At 48.7% G+C, this 19,110-nt stretch overlaps 5 protein-coding genes across 5 annotated transcripts; 1 reads left to right on the top strand and 4 right to left on the bottom strand.

Moving 5' to 3' along the window:
* Nucleotides 1-144: 144 nt before the first annotated feature.
* Nucleotides 145-805, top strand: EV420DRAFT_1239136 (uncharacterized protein; the record flags this gene model as incomplete). The annotated part of the gene is made up of 2 exons (XM_060466613.1): nucleotides 145-294; nucleotides 344-805. Coding segments are annotated over 2 exons (612 nt in total), but the record flags the coding sequence as incomplete, so codon positions are not given.
* A 3,278-nt stretch (nucleotides 806-4,083) lies between these two features.
* Nucleotides 4,084-6,836, bottom strand: EV420DRAFT_1644860 (kinase-like domain-containing protein; the record flags this gene model as incomplete). Its single annotated transcript, XM_060477699.1, has 3 exons — nucleotides 4,084-4,943; nucleotides 4,994-5,294; nucleotides 5,355-6,836. 3 exons carry the CDS (start codon nucleotides 6,834-6,836, stop codon nucleotides 4,084-4,086), a joined length of 2,643 nt encoding a protein of 880 aa, XP_060328725.1.
* Nucleotides 6,837-7,845: 1,009 nt separating this feature from the next.
* Nucleotides 7,846-10,823, bottom strand: EV420DRAFT_588906 (putative phosphatase regulatory subunit-domain-containing protein). The gene is made up of 3 exons (XM_060482696.1): nucleotides 10,750-10,823; nucleotides 8,572-10,697; nucleotides 7,846-8,519 (listed from the first exon to the last, which is right to left on the bottom strand). Exons 2-3 carry the CDS (start codon nucleotides 10,677-10,679, stop codon nucleotides 8,264-8,266), a joined length of 2,364 nt encoding a protein of 787 aa, XP_060328724.1. The 5' UTR covers nucleotides 10,680-10,697; nucleotides 10,750-10,823; the 3' UTR covers nucleotides 7,846-8,263.
* A 2,271-nt stretch (nucleotides 10,824-13,094) lies between these two features.
* Nucleotides 13,095-15,603, bottom strand: EV420DRAFT_588730 (uncharacterized protein). The gene is made up of 8 exons (XM_060482695.1): nucleotides 15,361-15,603; nucleotides 15,285-15,297; nucleotides 14,628-15,232; nucleotides 13,976-14,576; nucleotides 13,852-13,927; nucleotides 13,514-13,800; nucleotides 13,306-13,465; nucleotides 13,095-13,245 (listed from the first exon to the last, which is right to left on the bottom strand). Exons 1-8 carry the CDS (start codon nucleotides 15,411-15,413, stop codon nucleotides 13,190-13,192), a joined length of 1,851 nt encoding a protein of 616 aa, XP_060328723.1. The 5' UTR covers nucleotides 15,414-15,603; the 3' UTR covers nucleotides 13,095-13,189.
* Nucleotides 15,604-17,790: 2,187 nt separating this feature from the next.
* Nucleotides 17,791-18,863, bottom strand: EV420DRAFT_588370 (adenylate kinase 1). Its single transcript, XM_060482691.1, has 4 exons — nucleotides 18,616-18,863; nucleotides 18,355-18,562; nucleotides 18,095-18,280; nucleotides 17,791-18,038 (listed from the first exon to the last, which is right to left on the bottom strand). Exons 1-4 carry the CDS (start codon nucleotides 18,764-18,766, stop codon nucleotides 17,816-17,818), a joined length of 768 nt encoding a protein of 255 aa, XP_060328722.1. The 5' UTR covers nucleotides 18,767-18,863; the 3' UTR covers nucleotides 17,791-17,815.
* Nucleotides 18,864-19,110: the final 247 nt, after the last annotated feature.

Raw genomic sequence — 19,110 nt, 5'->3', positions numbered from 1 at the left:
TATCTTGAATATGTCGATCCTGCAAAGTCGAGCAAGAGGTTCGGATTACGAGGATCTGCTCCTTACCGGCTTCCCAAAGGTAAATCACACTCATATGCTGATGGAATCGTTCTCATCTCAGCCTGACCAGGCAACGATCCTTCCAACTACGAGGAAAAGTATCCTGAAGATGCGTACTGTGAAGAGATGGGACCTAATGCTCGGGTATTTCGGACGTACCTCGACGAGCGCGCGATCTATGACGCGAATATGGTCGAAGAGGCGAGAGACGGTGTCGATGTTCTTCTCGTTTTCGTACGTGGCCCATGTTCTATTCGTCTCCGTGCTCATCTCTCTGTACCAGGCGGGTCTGTTCTCGGCCGTGGTTACAACATTCGTAGCCCAAACTTCGCAAAGCCTACAAGCGGACTACGCTGAAATGTCGGCTAATCTACTGTTCGAAATGATCAATATTCAGCGTGCTATTGCCAGCGGCGCTTCCTTGGACACCGTTTCTGCTTCCCCTCTGAACCCCGACATCGCGTTCATTGCTTCAGCCACGAGCGTCTGGGTGAATGGTCTGTGGTTTACCAGTCTTGCGCTCAGCCTCACAACGGCGCTCGTGTCGGTGCTGGTCAAGCAATGGCTCCATCATTACATCGCTTTACCCTCGGGAACACCCCGCGAGCGTAGCCTTCTGCGGCAATTCCGATTTGCGGGACTGCAGAAATGGCGTGTTCTCGTTATCATTGGGCTACTCCCTGTTCTAATGCACACTGCCCTTGCGATCTTCTTTGTTGGCCTCGTGATCTTCCTTGGCCCATTGCGAGATTCCCTTGCATGGGTTATTGGTGCAATTACGGCCATTGCGTATGCGACTTACTTGATGGCACACATCCTTCCCCTCATTTTCCCCCAATGCCCCTACCGTACCTCACTCTGTGAACTGTTCCATGTCTTGTACAGTCATGTGGTGCAGTATACCATGTATACTGTCCAGCTCTGTCGCCGCCAATCTGAGATGAACTTGCCTGATATACCATTACCAGCTGTCAAGTCTGCCTCCAGCACTATAAAATGGAAGGGCTTGAAAGAGTTGGAGTCAGATGCGGTACATTTAGTGTCGGGTGAATTATCAGTTGAGGCCTTGCATTGGCTTTTTTCCATGTCATCAAATCCCACTGTCCAAAGTATTGTCATTCAAGCTATTGGTGGTTTGCATCCAGCATCGCAGCAGAAAGCTGAAGAGCTGTTTGATGATACTGGCTTCTTACTCCATGATTCACTCTTTCAGTGTCTTTCTACGACCTCCCGTTCCTTTTGGGCACCAGCTGCACCACTTCCTGGATTAGAGACCAAGTTTGAACGATTTCTACGCTGCAAGCTGGTCCTATCTGATGAAAGCTATATTCCCGTGATCAACCTTCCACAGACACCAGGTGTTGAGATTCCACTCAATGTCACAGCCTTGACAGAAAGATATAGAGATTATCGTGGTATAAACCTGCTCATGGAAGACATTGCCCTCAACGGAGCTCTGGCATTCCGTAGTTCGTCCGGGACAGAATATTTGTGTTCCCATCCCTTAGTCTGGATTGACCTCATCAGGAATGCCGCTTCAAGCCATGTCTTCTCTCCCATTGATACTGACACCGAAAATTCTTTTGCCGTGAACATATGCTGCACGGTTCTACCTGCATTTTTGCGTCCTTCCTTAAACAACAACTCCGGTGACTCCGAAAGGGACAAAGCCCAGTCAACAGCCATGGAACTTCATGTCGCTATTCGCAACCATCTCTTCACTAACATGACAACCTATCTCTTGAAAATGTTTGCCGCGTTTGTGCGCCCTTCAAACGTTGACTCTGTCTTACCATCTCTGAGGATCCTCCTCGTGTTTGCTGAATTTCTTATCTCAAGGCTTCCTTTGAAAGAACAAGCCAATTCAGACGCAAAGGAACTCCATGCCCTCACCACAGTCATCTGTGGCATTATGAGCCATATGCATGTCCTTTCTTCTCAGGCAAATGCCGCTGTCTTCGATGTCTTTGAACGCTTCATCACGGATAACCTGAAGATGATACCAATGGTGGCAGACACACCTCTGTGTTTCACAGCCATAAGTGTTTACTCTGAGCTGGTCCATACACGATGGCATACCATGTCCCCTAGATCCCTGGAGGCACTTGTCAATCTCATCTTCGACGATCCCTATAATTCCAGTAGTGCAGGCAACATCATAGCCGAGGGTCTTCACGCAGGCAGCCAAACAATGTACAGTGTCTTCCGTGCGAAGCAATGCTTAGAATATTTCGGGCATCATGGATGTCACCCGTGGTTGGTGAATATCATTGAAGGCTATCTCTCCGCATTTGGACAATCCTGTCTTGATGCTTCGGTAGAACGAGAATGCATTGGATATCTCCACGAGCCAGATAATCTCTTTACTGTGTGCTCCATCCTAACTGTTTGCAATCCATACCGTTCTGGTAACCACGAAAAGCACATCAAGAAGAACATTCTATCGGTTGTTCGGATTCAGCCGGATGCTCCTGCATGGGATGAATGCCGCTGCAGACTTGAACAATTGCTTGAAGAGGATGGAATGGATTTCTTCTATCGACAGGCTTCTATTAATGGAATCGAACGGATTCCCTTGTCAGGAGAAGAGATAGCAAAACAAAGGGAATGTATTCATTTCGCCATCAAGACCTTGGATGCATTTTTCTTGGGCGAGTTGGATGAAGAGTCAGTGAGTGTTTCTGACTATCTTTTTACTCCCGCACTTTCTGCCGATGCTTTACCCAATCCCCGGCCCCACTGGTCCAGTCACATGCATCGATTGTTACCTTGGCACAATCATGAGGCAAGTGACGACGGTCCCGTGGGGAACGTTTGAACGTATCAACCAATCCAGGCCAGTGATCGCCCCCACACATCCCGGATCGGCATATGATAGAGAATTGCAGAGAGAGACAACGAAAATATTGGGTGTACAGTGTATATTAATTATTTGCGGTAGTAATCTATCTAGCGCCAAAAACACGAGAAGAGATGTGCCGAGATGTGTTTCGGAGAGGTGCTTGTAAAGAACGGTGCTCACGAGAATACAGCTGCTATCATGTACTATAACAGTGCGTAAGAGACAAACTTGCGCGAGCGAAGACGTCCAGTCAAGTAGTTCATAGCCACGTATACTGGTGCAAATCATCGACAGCTCAGAGTCAGAACGGCAGCCTTAGCCTTGAACGAATAAGATACGTGTCCTGATACCATATCATAGCCAGCAAACTCGAATCCGACTGCAGAATCCAAGTGTTGCTCGCCAAAACCACACCTTATCCCTGCCCAGATATGAATCTTTCAGTTTCCAAGTTTGAACCTGGCATAATGTGCCATTCAGCGTTGAAAATGTTGCGCTAGCCCAATATGCATCCTTCCAAAGTGTTGAATGTTTACCTCCTGGTCCCTGGATCGGTTCCTCCCCCTATGTAATCGCTCGTTCCCAACCTCCACCATCACTACTTGGTACTCGAAAGAGACCACGGAACCGCATTCCCAAGCACGGTTGACTAAACGCCGGCATGATTTCGTATCGTAAGCCGATCACCTGGGACTCCAAACATTCCAAGTTGAGTATTCTAGGACTTATTATTTTAACAGCTGTAAGCCCTTCTTCTTTGACTACTTTATCTGTTTACCGCTCTCTAGGACCAATTTATGAATTAAGAGGATAATATGCCGCGAACTGTCAACGAAACAAAGACTGTGTCTCCAAAGATATTGATAATTCAGCGCGCGAATACACGGTTTTGATTACCTACTATCTTGCTCTACATTTGTACAGTATACGTGATATAACCCATGAAACCAAGGCAAATAAAAAGGCGACTCCGACCAATGTTGGTGAGCCATGTAGGAATAATAAGACAAACATCGTGAACTTGGATCTATATAGAGTGTAGTGTAGCAGATACGTGACAAATAAGGACCAGAGAATGATTCGTTTGTGGTCGTACATCAAGAAATAGAATAGCCAATAGATACTACAAATCCCAAGTTAGCTTTTACACCTTCTGAAAAAAAGAGCCTCACCTGCATATGTTACTGTACCTCTTCACTCGCAATACTCCCAATCCCCTCCTTGTCAACGATCCACCCATCAGTATCAACCTCATTCTCCAACATTTCTTCTTCGTCAAGCCCGTCTTCCCGAAAATCATCCTCGTACTGGCCGTTCTCTAGCCGCTGAGAATCACGCCAGACGTTCACTCTAACACTATATCCACCCTTGTCTGCTTCCTTCTCCATACTGGGCCTCCCAGATGGCGGCGGAGATACAAGGCCACTCATCCACTCATCATCCCACAAGTCAATTATTCTCGACCGCTTGCTCGGATCCCGGACAAGTAGCCTTTCAACCATTCGGCGTGCCCCCGTACACTCGACAATCGACTCCTCACCGTCGCCGTGCTTCGATCCCTCAGGCCATTTCCACTCAGCTCTCGCAATCTTGATCAACCACTGTCTCCTTTCACTCGGCGTACCCGCGAACTTGGCTCGCCCATACGGCTTTCCATCACTAGGACCCTCGCCAAAGGGTAGCAACCTCGTCATAATTTCGTATAATGCAACACCACAAGCCCATGCGTCAGTTTCGCGGGCATCGTATCCGCCCCCATCAGCTTCCGCGTAGTCTCCCCATTTACTTTTACCCGACGCGACAGTAGACCGACCACCGCTAATGACCAACTCGGGTGCTGCATACGCCTCGCTGCCGCATCGCGTCGTCAATAATGGACGAGAAGGATCAATAAACCGCGATAGTCCGAAGTCAGTAAGTTGTATAAGTGGGAGCGGGGGAGTGGGTAATGAAAGAGGTGAATGGGACGCGTCCGTATCATACGGATCCTGTGGCGGTTTGGGGATCATCGAGGACGATAACGGCACGGTGAGTAGGATGTCTGCACATGATCAATCAGATCAGACGACAACTGATATAAATGATGCTCACTCTCTAGCTTGATATCTCTATGCACTAGACCGACACCATGCATCCAGCCGACTGCACGGCATACTTCTACCCATATCCGCTTGACGATGCTCTCGTCGAGCACATGCCAAGATTCAGAGGTTACCAGCTCTAATAGGTCGCCGCCCGAACAGTACGGTAATACTAAGAGATGATGGGTACGAGTCGTCAGATGGGACAGCAATGGCGTTATATTCGGATGGGAGATATGCTGGAAAATGGAAAAGATAAGCCAAACATCAAAGACATCGGAGGCAAGTGAGACAGAATTGATCGAATATCGCTAGATACACGAGGCAGGAACAGAAACGTGTTGCGCAAAGAAGGTCAGAAAAGGCGAGACACTTGCCTTGAGGACCTCCACTTCTCTCACGAAGCTAACACGCATGCGATCTCGCTCTCTCTCCTCTTCTGCCTGATAATACGCATCTTTCTTCACTTCAATGGATCCTCTCAGTGTCAGTTTAACAGCGACAAGCTTGGGGGCCCTTTTAATCCTGGCTGAACGAGTCGAACTCGACCGGTGCACACTACCGACGCCATCGCTGTCCGATGAGGACACGGATTGCCAAGATATGGAGGAAGCACGCGATAGAGACGTTCCTGCATCAGGTGAGACCCCATCGCCGTCTTTCTCGTCCAGATAGATGCTCCTGACAGAGCTGGAGCTCGAAATGCGGTCTTTGATCGGATGTGTATGCCCTACACCTAGTCCATTTCCATACTTGTTGGGGCTAGTAGTAGGCGACCCATTATGGGGCCTTGTTCCACTCACACCACCACGTAGTCGCTTCATCAAGCTTGAAGACGACCTCGAATGCTTGAGCTTCCCACTTGACGCCGCCTCCGCCTTCCTCTTCAAATGTCTCAGGCTCTTCTTCGTCTTTAGTAGCAGAGGGGTGGGGGAGAGATCTTCCGCCAGCCACACATTCGAAAACGCGCCTTTACCGAGTGCACGTTTCAAGCGAAGGGATACGTCACCTGGAGCAGGGTCGCCGGCGGGATGGGGATCGGATTTGAGGGGAGAAAGGGTATCACTGCTGGGAAAAGAGGTGGTGGGGGTTGGTGTCTGCTTAACAGAAGAGGAGGAGGATGAATGACCAGGTAGGAAAGACCTGATGATCATGCCTGGAGCGAGCTCGTCGTATACGTCCGATGTGTCATCGGAGCGCACCGACGAGCTTATCGATGCCGAGGAAGGCAGAACCTCAGCGTCTTCCTGCGTTCCAGGCGGTGGCGGGACGGGCTGTACGAGGGAAAGAGGGCTTGGCTGCATAGAGGCGGGCTCCATCAGATTGGGAGATAGCTTGAGCTTGAGGGCTGGCGGTCGCGGCGTTGGCTCGCTTGACATATCAGGATATTCAATAGACGTCGGTGTCGGTGTCGAGGTAAAGTTTGTCGCAAGCGAGCTTGGATGCTGTGCGGTTCCATCGACGTTGGGGGCATACCGCAGCAAATCAAGATTAAGAAAATTCCTTTTACTCTTTGGTTGAACAGAAATTGTAGGTGAGGTCGCCGTCGTTGCGAAGAAATCTGCCGTCAATGATCGTGGCGCAGCAGACGACCTTTTGGAATTTGGTTTATTGCCATTTCCATTCAAATCTAGATCGTCTGTGTTTCTCTTTGTCGGGGGAACTGGACTTGATGGTCGCGTCGAAAAGGGAGAAGCGAAGAAAGCATGAGTTTTTGACTGTGAGTTGCTCGCTGGGGAGGTCGAGCATGGTGAAGGAGATATTGAGGGCGACGGTACGGACGACAGGGACAACGGGTCGAGGTCGGTGTAATGGGACTTTGGTATCGGAGAAGCGAGTTTGCGGAGGATCATCGTGCTCAACGACGAGCTCAGGTGCGAGCTCGACGTCGATAACAACGTCAACGTCGTTGCAGAGTAAAGTATACTAGGCCACGTGATCTCCCCCTTGGAATGTCAAGCTCGGACTTCGAACTTGGCCCGCTCAAAATTGTTCCGTCGATTTTTCTCCGGACGGAACTCGGGTATTTCGTTCATGCCCTGGCAGTCGAAACCAATGCTCTTATTACACTCGCTGTTATCGTGTCTGTTAGAAGCGCAGAGACACTCTCAGCATTATACTTACCTATTGCTTACCTATTCGAACGTGCGTCTATCCACATGGTAGTTCGAACGAAGCACTTCGAATTTGGAGCCATATATTGAATTCTTAAAGAATTTCTAAAGTTCTCGGTTTTTCGAATTCAACGACAAATGCTAAAAGGTCCGATACTTAGGTCACCTCTCCAGCCTTATCGCGTCTAAAAACATCCTCCTTGCTGTAAACTGCGATTCCAAGGGCAGTACATATTCGCAGTTTCCTGTTCTCCGTGTTTACTAATATTGTACATGTATTACACGTATACACCTGCATCTAAAAATACTGACACCGAACAAAGAGCGAAACATCGTGTTATACGCGACGTCATTCCGGCCCTGCTCGCCACTGGGTCCTGACCTTTTCTTGAAAATATTCCAGACTGGAATCTAGATGTTTCGGCTTCATGTTGTGGACGCCACAATGCAAAATACACGTATCTTGACATCACCCTTCGGCGTGATAACTTCATCTTCACACCATGACTGTCGAAGGACACTATAGTTACCCGTCGTATCGCTATTTATCATAATCCGTAGCTACATCACACTCTGTACGTCCGAGCAATGCAACAGGGCCCAAGTAACAGTATGGTCTAAATACGCGTCGCATCAAGCGACGCGCTCTTAGCATCACTGATACTCATCACCCGTACCACATCCCCATGGGGCACTGATATCAGCGTAACCCGTAGCTAACCCGGGAGAGGTGCAAGAATCATCAAAGATCCACGATAACAAGAATGGGTCAATAGAGTAACCAACCAAGACCGGGATCATGTATTGCAGTGCATAGGGGAGTAATAATAATGATAGTTTGTCTAAAAATGTGCTTTCTACGTATCGCTAATGTCTATGGATACGGATTTGGTGTGGGGAGCGGGGAATAAATGATGTTGGTGGTAGTACAAATCGAAAAAGCTAGGAGCAAGTGTATCGTACACATGATAAACCGTAAAATGCATGTCCGAGGCATCGAAAAGGCGTGATTGAAACGAGAAATAAGGTGAACGTATTGGTAAGAAAAGATACCGTGACTAATATACTGTACATTAGCTACAATTACACAGAATAGGATCGGTGCCCCCATCGAGAGAGTGTAAAAGGAGAAACGAAGAAACTCGAAGACGTATGCATGATGCGCATCATAATGTTACGGAAGATGGAGGAAGTCGCTGGAAACTGAACGGTGTGGGAGTCGAAGAACCGCCCAGGGTACTGTCATTCCGGGTTGGTGTGGGAGTATCCAAAACACGCTGAGCCGTGAGCACAGGGACACGCGGGGTGGCAGACGCCGTGAAGATATCTTCAATGCTCGACATTGATGACGTCCTTGACGGGACGTCAGAATCGGTATCAAAAATGGAATCCGGACCAGTGTAGAAACAGAATCTGCACGGCAGAAGCCACGATTCAGTCCTGGTCCAATATAATACATGGCGTCCTAACTCACCGGTTAAGAAACTGGTGGTAGTCGGTGTTAGGATCGATAGATATGTCCTCATCACGAAGATTCAGTAGCGACGCGAACTCAGTTTCCGTCGGTGATGGGGTTGGGGAAGATGTGCCGCTCGACGACGGAGACATGATAGAGGGTGTTGATTCATCACTACCTGCGCCGAATTCCGCGTCTCTCTGCCTGAAGCTCAGATCACCACCCACGCTAAATAATGGTGCAGGGCGTAGGGCGTCTACAGGCGGGAACGAGTGGCACCTACCCGAGCTGGGGCTGGCTATTGGCGTCAAATCATCAACTGATCTCATCCTAGGCGTCCCCGGGGGTGTCCTTTTGAGTGCGGAATCTGATAGAAAATTGAGGTCAAAATATCCGCGTTGATGATGTCGAGAAATTGTAGGTGGAGCAAAAGGTGCGTCCGCTGCATCGGAAGCGACATATGGGGAGGGTCGGAAGGTATCGCCATCTTGGTCTCGCGGGGACCCTAATGGTTTCGATCTGACGGGTGGCGAGTTATGCTTAACGCTATCGGGCGCATCCTTCGTCGGCCAAGGAATTGAGCTGGGAGGAGAGGAAGTGGTGGCGGTGGGATACGTGTGAGTTCGTGAATGTCGTATTGCCGGGGGATTCCATATTGTTTTCAAAGATGTCCCGAAATCATATCGGGACGACAACGAAGAACCTTTCTTGAATTCTGAAGAGCTGTCTAGAGAGGTAGAACCCGAACAGGCTGGTCGCAAAGGTGGCAAAGAACCAAGCTCTTCTTTCTCCCTCTTTTGTACAACTTTCTCCAACTGCCTCCTTAGATCAGCAATGTCGCTGCCCGAATCACTTCCCGACGCTTTGCCCCGACTTGACGAGGACTTGACCCTCGAAAACTTGGCAACGTAGTTCCTGCCATTGTTGTTATCCCATGTTTCCCTACCCGCCACCGAATACCTCAGCGCCAAAACCAACGTCCTTTCCTCGATTCGAGCCAAAATATCATTCAGCTTGATACTGAAGGAAAAGATGTCGAAACTCGAGTCAATAGATTCCAAATATCTCGCAGTGACTTCACTTGTGGTTTGCCAAGCATCGAAAGTGAAGCGCACAGCAAGCCATTTTTGAAACGCAATATTCCTCACTCGAACTCGGCCCGTGACGCTCAGTCCATCTGTAGATAGCAATAGACTGTCCATTGCAACGTCGGCCATATAGTTCACTTTGGGAGGCATGTTGATGACATTCATCACCAGTCGGTGTTTGGACATATAAGGCTCCCCAAAGATGAACGGCGGGAAGTCGCTATCCGTGCCACTAGTATCGTCGGTGGGACTTCCGTCTCGAGAAACTGCCAAAGGTTTTTGTTCCGCAAGGAAGAGCTTTACATGCTCCAATTGCGCGTCAAAATGGACGACTTTAGACAATGACGGCGTGTTGGGCTCGCTCTTGCTCGAAGACATTCCTGTAATGACCGAAAGACTGCCCCTGGGTGGTGTTCTCGTCGATTTTAGCGATGACTTTACTAGCTGCCCAGACTTATTCCTGACGATCATGGGTGGCGTAGCGTTGATGGGTGCAGATTTACTCGAGGTTCCGGTGTCCGGTTGAGACTCGGAGGGGTGCCGCTTCGAAGCATCGAGGCTCAAACGTTTATCCCCGAAGGTGTAAACGGGTGCTCGGGAAATGGAAGTATCCCGGAGTGATGAAGCGGGCTGGTCGGTATCGGAAATGTGCCTGCGGCTCGGTTTGACACGAGATAGTGATAGCGTGGGTGACGGAGGCTGATGCAATGAAGCCCGGGGAATACCAAGTACTCTCTTCGGCCGAAGAACACTTGAACCTCCTTCAGATCCTGACGAGCTAGTATCAGGGTCGATTTTGGAGGAAGAGGCGACTGGCTTCTCGTCGGAATCTGGAGGAGTAGCACCTTGCACGTTAATCTTCACTGGGCTGGCGGCCGCGGGAGAAGGGGGAACGAATGATGGCAGCGGTAGACGTGATGTGGAAGCAGACCTGCGAGGGATGAGTGGCAGAGGTCCACCCGCCAAATTCGAATTTCGTCGCAGTGGACTATCCATGGAAGAGACTTGACAGTTTTGTGTGGTTATTGTCGCAATCATCAGAAAAATGAAAGGAGGCTAATCGATGACGCATTAATACGATACAATCACGAAACAGAATACAACTCACTGTCCCAGAGGCTGTACAACAGCAAGTATCGATACGTGGGTGAACGAGCAAAGCTCTGTGGAGGAAAAGCAGGAAGCCTTGCCGATAAGGAGTGCGACGTGTAAATTTTGAAGAAGTGATCGAACTCTCCCTGAACAAGAAGGAAAATCTAAAATAAATAAGGTAAACAAAGCGCCGGCGATGGTAGCATGGATACATACAGGCGATGCACGAACAGATCAGACCCCGACCAAGAACAACGCGAAGAAATGATTCGGCCCCTCGCTTGAAACCCTCTGAGCAACGAAGCAAGGCGATAACGAGAAAGGCGGGTGGAGACTATCGTCAAGATTACTACGGAACAGGAACAAACGGAAAAAAAGTCAGGGAACCGTCAGCAACCAGTGATGGGAATACGTACCACAATGATAAGAGAAGATATACAGGTATCCAGTATAAGGTAGGGAGAAGAGAAAGAATAGCGAGGCCCCCTGCAGCGTCAGATGATGGACGCTCGAGGAGAGAGTAAATTAATGAATAATGGTCATGGATAAATGGATAACGTTCGAGAATCCTTCCCATCTAGGAACAGATACCACGTGCTACCCATGACGTCATCTCCATAACTTGCCCATTTTAGGGCTTTCCGATCACTCTTGCCGTCAATGCCGCCACTCTTACAATGTTCTAGACACTGGAAATTCCTATGTCTGAACCAAGCATTCTTGCATTTCCTTTTCCTCGTCGGGGCCTAGGGCGAGGTGAAGTCGAATGTTCAATCCATCAGAGGGTCTTTTTCGTATTTCATCGATGGTTATACGATAAAACAGTTGTCCACATACATATATCGCGACGAGGCCCTCGGTTGTATCCATACGAACGTGTCTAACCTTCGACTAGACCATCTCAGCCGCTCCTCTCCTGCGAAGTTCTGAATCTGGTCTCGATTACCCTGGAACCCTGTCGAATCGAGGTACCGCGATCGATTTTCCGAGCAGTCAACTGACCATGGGTATTTCTTATCTGTGTCTAACAGAACGACCACTGCTGTCCTCTCATTGGACACTGAGGCATCCATCGCAGATTGTCAACCAATGGTAAAATCCCCGTAGCTCTCATGTACCTTGGCATTCTCCGGTGGATTGCCGAGCATCTAGTACCCTGATGATCATCGTCTCGTCAAATGGTACTGATAATGGTAGCTTACGGTAGTTTTCCTCCACAATCTCAGAAGACCTCCGATTTTGACTGAAAAGGGGACGAACAGGCGTATATCTTGATCAACCCTATGTACTACAGGTAATAACTGCGCAGTTGACCATACATGCGCTTTACAAACTCTATTGCGCACCCGGCTCCTGCCAACCTCAAACATTATAGAATGCCTTCCTCAGTGACACCTACGCGATGAATGTATTGGTATCCAGGCCAGCTATTTTTCAATTGACATTCCTTGAATGTATATCTCACAGCCGACTCAGCCGAGATTGGCTAGTGCACACTCTCTCAATTCTTTGCGTTGAATCAACATACTAGTACTCTGGTACCAGCGCTATCTGCATCCCTGAAAAGTGATCTACCGGGCCTTTGATCCTGAAGATGTATAATTACATTTGCCGGTTTTCTTCAGTCAAGATGATTGCCTTGATTTAATCCTTTAGGCAAAGCGCCCAGGTCAGGACACCCGCTGACGTACTCCAAGCCACATTACGAGTGGGTCAAAGGTCCCATGCAGCCATTTGAGTCCCTTTACTCGAAGTTTCTCTTAGCGCACTTCTTTCATTGCATTCCTCGCACTTTACCACCAACCTTTAAGAAAGACTGATTCTGCCGATATTTATCCACTGGATGCATAGCTCCACTGTTTTTTTAGGTATTTGTTGTGTATCAGCATGTAATGATCGTTTCCGGGTGGGGAATCTAGAACGACCCAAGCGCAGAGGGGCGACGACGACGTGGGGATTTTCCCTATATGCATTTAGACCTCCTAACGTCAGGTCTCAGAATTCGGCCCAGGACGATTAGTCCAGCCTAGATGCAAATATTTGAAGACCGTATCTGAACCATATGCAGACGAATTCAAAATAAGATTTCACATACCACATCGAGATTCTTCAAATAAATGGCAAACGCCCGAGTCGAACAAATTATCGTTTGCTCCTGAATCCTAAACAATGTGGCGAGCCGACTTTGTCTACACATTCGCTGCTGTATCCACCGCAATCCGATACCGCAAATTACACTCCTCAACTGAATAAAAACTCCATCCATCCTTTCAAGCACTCGGCGACATACCCTCAAACCGGCGGTATCATCTCATCGAAGCAAAAGTGGGCTCATGAGAAACGTTCCTGATACGATTCACAGGTCGCCAGTATGCCCGGCCAGAGAGAATGCCACATCGCAGTCTGCAGTGGATAGCAACCGAGTCAGTTTCAGACCCGGGAGAAACGGTTTACTACTAAGTCGATCCTTGCGTCTGCTGGAGCTCTTGCTCGATCTTCTTGGCATGCTCGCCTAGGCAGACAGGGGAAAACGGTCAGTGATACATAGCATGACGAACAAAGCATTACGTACCCGCAATAGGGAAAAAGGCGCTGAGCATCTTCATAGCACTGATCAGAACAACGATTTCTTGCTCTGCGATAGAAACACTGTGTGCATCTGATCCACCAGGGTTCTGGTTCGCTATGTGGATGAATCGCATGTATTCCTTGGCGACACAGGTCCATGTAGCCTAAGGGCAATATTTAGAACGAGTCGTGATGCGAATCGGAAGACGTACGCAAAGGGTCGGCTCCAGGAATTCATAGTCGTCATTGTTCAGCTGGCGTATGAGAGACAGAATCGTCCTCATACCCTTCTGTGTCTCCCCTTCATTGACATCCCTATAGAGATGTATCATCGCCCCGTGGACCGCACTGTGGATGGCGAACAAGTCAACGTCTATAAACGGTGCCTGCATCCGCCAGGGTTCGAAGCCAAGGAAGGCAGGCAACGAGGCCGATAATCGTTTTAATGCAATTTCAGCGGCATTGTAATTGGCCCAATAATCGTCGTTCTTATTGGAGACTGTCAAACTGTGAAACAGGGAAATACGGCGAATATGGAAATAAGCCTTACTGGATGCAATGCGACTTGCCCTTTCTAGAAGAGCCACTGCTTTGGCGCGAAGAAGTGGGATGTAAGTCGAAGGGTCCTGACAACATGTTCAATGACGAGAAGTAGAAGCAGAAGAGTGACTTACAATTCCGGCCTCGGGAGGCGTTGGCCATGGTGTTTTAATACGCGAATTATGACTGTCACCATCGGGTAATGCCAACGGAAGACCATTTGCAATTGTCCAACACCTATCCACAATGAACACCTGCCAAAATGCTGCTATCCTGTCACGCATCTCCTCCTGGGACCGAGGAGCGGGCAAAGGAATTGTGGAAACAGTCGCTTGTTGCGAAGATGTGTTCGAGTCATACGGCTCCGACGTAATCTGATGCAGCCCGATACCCACGGCGAGACGTGCGGCAGCGAAAGCGTGACAGTAGCCCTCGAGAAAACGGGAATTGATGTATAGATATACGGCAAGAAGACACGAGGTCTCGATAATGTCGACGAGGCGATCGGAGCTGTCGAGAGCCAAGGTGATTTCGCTTAGCGCCTTGTTGAAAAATATAGGTTCTAACCCAGAATAGTAGGGAGAACGTGCGAAATGGCATCCAAGGAGGTAGATGGCACTCAAGAGAGCAGGATGAGGTTCGGGACGGAACAGGTTGGCCGGTACGGAATCATCAAATCTCGAAATGTCTCCTTCGAACGAGAACTGATGCCGGTGGAGAAGAAATATATTCATTCTACACAGAACAGTCAGCAGGTGTTCTGTCATAACGAAGCGAAATACTCACAGAATCGTCCTATGCTCGTTCGGCAAGGGTGTTTTGGGATCCCATTGGGGGAAGAAGGACGCGCTAAAGTTTGGATCTGCATGTGTTGACACGGGGTACATCCCAGGGTTGATCTCGAATCCTGATCCTAGAGTATCGTTCCCCTCAAGGAAAGGCGCAACCTGAGACGAAGACGCTGTTACGGAAGGCCACAGGTGGTCTGTTGACCCTTCTCCGAACACCCCGGGAAAAGCAGCGAGTTCGACTGAGCTTGACGACGATGACGGTGAATTCGTAGACCACGATGGATCGAATGCGCTGAAGTCTTGAAATGTGGTTGGTAGGGAGGAAGGATCTGCATCAGTGATGGCTGCGGGGGCAAACGGTGCGAGAACAGCACTTGGTGGACTCGTTGATGGCCCCGCCTCTGGTGACGTCTCGGCGCTTGATGACTGCGATGAACGCGACGGTTCGGACTCGAGCTCACGAAGTCTGGTCTCCAGCATGGTCAACTTCTCTTGCAGCTTTTGCGTCCTGCTCTTAACAGTCATATCATCGTATTCGCACTCCTCCGCCCGATTCATCTTCGTACATTGACGGCATACTGGGCGCCCCCCGTCGCATTTCTATGACTCGTTCAGAAGGCATCGTAGAACGAAAAGGCGCGTGCTTACTGACCAGTTTCCGCTTCCTAGAGGAAAGATGCGAATGTTAGATCAGCAAAGGGATGATGAGTCGGGGGCCGGCGACTAACCGACAACAAAGGCAGGCAGAGCCGCGAGCCAACGATGCTGCTGCCTTGGGCATAGGGAGCAAGAGCAAGAGCAAGAAAGAGAAGTCGAGGCACTAATTCTAGTTTATATGAACTGAGCGTTCATGACGGCAGGAACAGAACTATGATCCGCAAGCAACATATATTTGTCGCAACTGGAAGGAAGTTGATGTTGGGATTATGAAACCGATAACGCATGCGTCCAGCTGATCTCCTAAGATTTGATATTCATCGAACGTACTGATAACTGTGCGACATCTCCTGCTGCTATTCACTACCTTCCGCTGCCTTCCGTCGCCCATTCATCATCCGTTTTATTGTTTTCCTTTTAGATTCTAAATGCCCAGCGTTTTCGACGATAAGACGGCGGCATACAGTCATATTATTACTTAAGTAGTAGAATTCTGCCAGACGGAGACGCGAGAGCCGCTGTATCGTATCGGACTCGGAAGTCAAACTTCCGAGGTCACCAGAACTGGGCGGCACCTAAGCAATACCATCCGAGGAACAAAAGGCTACTTACATTGCAACGATGAATCACAGCCTTTTGTACGACGAAATCGGTACGAAAATGGACCAAGACAAAAATATATTCGTGACTGACTGTCAACGACGTCGACATCGTTACCATGCAAAGTTCAAAATTCCGCATTGATTGCCTATTGGACACAAGCTCAAGCTCAAGCTCAAACATGACTCGATTTACGATCGAAAATCGCAATTCGTTCTTAACACGATTTGTTGATCGGTACCGCCCAGACATAAAAACCAATTCGTGAGTCATCCTTTTGTTTGTTGAATTCTCGGAAGTGCGGAAACAGCGGACCTACTCCAAGCTCGAGCCCCAGACAGCAGCCTGAGGTCAACCACCCTGAAAATTCAACGCTAGTCTGATAACACTTTTCCATCGTTACTGTTTTCGGATTCACCTGTTCCCCCTTGACGCCGTTTGACCTCAATAGAAATCCATGTCATCAAAAGCAGCCAGCAACTCCATATTGTTCGTCTCTGAGCGCAGCAAATTTAGAGTTTGATTTGAGTTTGATTCAAACGACTTACGAGAGCTTACATACATTGATGATCTGATGGCCGAGCCTTTGCTAGATGCCGAGGGCCCGCATCGCCCGCATCTCCTTACCATTTCTTGGTGTAGTACATGATTTGCGCGTTTATACGCGCTCATAAATCCGCAATGTTTACCAGATGAATTAACGATCCAGCTCGTTTTTTTCGCCTTTCGTCGTGGGGCCCAAGTGAAAACCGAGTTCCATCAAACGTAAGCTAAGCTTAGTCAGCTCCTTAGTGATCGTTCTGGCACTCGCCGCTTCTTTCCGTCACCTTTGCGCTGTTCTCACTTCCTTGCTGGTCTTTTGCTACACATACAGATGGTAGGGGAAAGATTTACAATGTCTTTTGCTATATCTAATTTTTAATCAAGCCAACTGTCTTTTGATTCAGTTTATTGATTTAATTCACTTGGGACTCCGCATCATGCAGATGAAGGGCGTTGGGCCACGTTTGAAAAGCTCAAGGCACCTTGTACCTGAGTGATGAGGTGCCTGGTTACAGGACGTACCTTTTCATGAAGAGAAAACTCGAATAAGCAGTGTTTTTTTTTTGTCGAGACATGCTAAGCACCAGAAAAATTGTGAAGAGTTACCGGAATAATCATTGGTGCTATCACATCCATGTTTCAATCCTCAAATTCAAAGGTCAAGGAGCTGTCACATATTTGCATCGTGCACACATGAAAGCAGAGACTCAGTAAGTTTCTTACCAGGATATGAAGACAGGATGACTGATACTACCTTTATAGCGCGGAGATCATACGATGGGTCTTAGAAAAGCCTACGCCCTTTTAATATTGTGAAGGATCATGGCTTCAATTGATGAAGACTGGACGACCAAGCTACTACCTCTCACATCCAACCACGTTCTCCTATGATGTTGAAACAATGCATGCAGCGCTGAGCTCTGAACTGCCGAACTTGCCGCCGGTAATAAGCGCGATGCCGGATTCCGGCCATCAAACTATCGCAGACCCACTTTGCGCTCTGCACCTATTTTCATTGCATTAGAGCTAACTGACCGAATTATCTTCTTAGTTTCTCTACTTATTACCGCTTAGTCTCCTATATAGCAACGTACTACGGTAGACAGTACTTACCACATGCTTAGCCTCATATGGTAAGGTTACCATCTCGTTATAATAGTTATGGGAAAGCTCGTTATAACGATACCTTACTTCTGGCTTCGAAGTTTGTAACATCTCTACAGTTTCGAAATCGTTTGCATAATGGTCACGAGATATTCGCCATAATCTTTTCCTCCATCTCACATATGCAATTCAAGTGTTCCTTTTTCCGTGGTATAGTCCGGGACACATGAACCTCTACACTAGCCATAAGGCCTCTATGGTAAATGTCTTCCCCAACTACTACTTGCCAGTGAACACTTTCCGCAGGTTATCCCAGACAACGCTCGGGGACTGAGCAGCGTCGATACCATGCCAGAGACCCTTCGCCCGGTAATAATCCACAACCGGACCGGTCATACCGTGGAACGCTCCCAGGCGTTTCGTCAAGGTCTCGACATTGTCATCTGAGCGTTGTATGAGTGGTTCACCGGTAATATCGTCAGTCATTGGCTTCTTCGGCGGGCTGAAAAGTCAAAGTTTAGCACGTAATCATGTGATAGTGAAGAAATCGACACGTACTGGAATTCTTTGTGATATGAGCGACCGCTAGCAGGGTGAATGAGACGTCCGGTAATACGTGAAATAAGGAGCTGGTCGTCAATCTGAAGCTGGACAACCGAGTCGAGCTTCTCTTTCCGGGCTTCAAGCATGCTGTCGAGCTTTTGGGCTTGGGGGACTGTTCGGGGGAAACCGTCCAGTACAAAGCTGAGATACAGTGTCAGTGGATGTACAAGAAGCAAGCCGGAACGCGAATACGCGTCCTTGTAGCAATCACTCACCCGTTCTTGCATTCCTTGTTCTTTTCCAATTGATCTTTGATCATTCCAACCATGATCTCATCCGAAACAAGACCGCCAGCATCCATGATCTTCTTGGCCTTGACACCAAGATCGGTCTTCGCTGCGACCTGCTCCCGGAGCATGTCACCCGTGGCCAGGTGGCAGACGCAGAACTGTTCACGGATCCTTGGTGCTTGTGTTCCTTTGCCTATTACCCATAATAAGCACCGGCATCACGCAGCAGAGATAAAATCCACGTACCAGCACCAGGGGGCCCTATCAGAATCGTTCGCAGCTGTTGAGCAGGCGTCGGAGCAGCATTCTTCTTCGCCTTGGCCTCAAGAGCGCCAATTTTATCGTTCAGCTGAGCAACGAGAGACTTGAGGTACTCGAGTTCCTCTGAAGCTCCCATCGTACACGAATGCAGAAGGTTGGGGGTCGGAAGGAAAGGTAGGGGCAAAACCGAACGGAGACCGGCGAAAAAGTTTACCTGGGGAATGACAACGCGTCACTACTTCCCCCGCAGTGTCGGCCGGAGTTTAGCGGAGTTTCCCGCGTCGGGTATCCGGCCGGTAGGGGCCAAATCAATTGTCGTCCGTGCGTTCCTCAAGTTGAACTCCTTTCTAGCTTCCGTTCAGTTCCTTTGCGAACGTGATTCAATAATAGGGATGCTAGTACAGGCTGGGCTACTGAAAATGCAGCTTCGGACTTTGTTGTGGCTCCTTGACTATTGGCCGCACTGGTGGCACATCGGCA

Source organism: Desarmillaria tabescens, assembly GCF_030435595.1.
Source record: "Desarmillaria tabescens strain CCBAS 213 chromosome Unknown EV420scaffold_26, whole genome shotgun sequence".
In the NCBI taxonomy this organism is placed as follows: Eukaryota; Fungi; Basidiomycota; class Agaricomycetes; order Agaricales; family Physalacriaceae; genus Desarmillaria; species Desarmillaria tabescens.
This window is presented reverse-complemented; position numbering and strand designations above follow the sequence as displayed.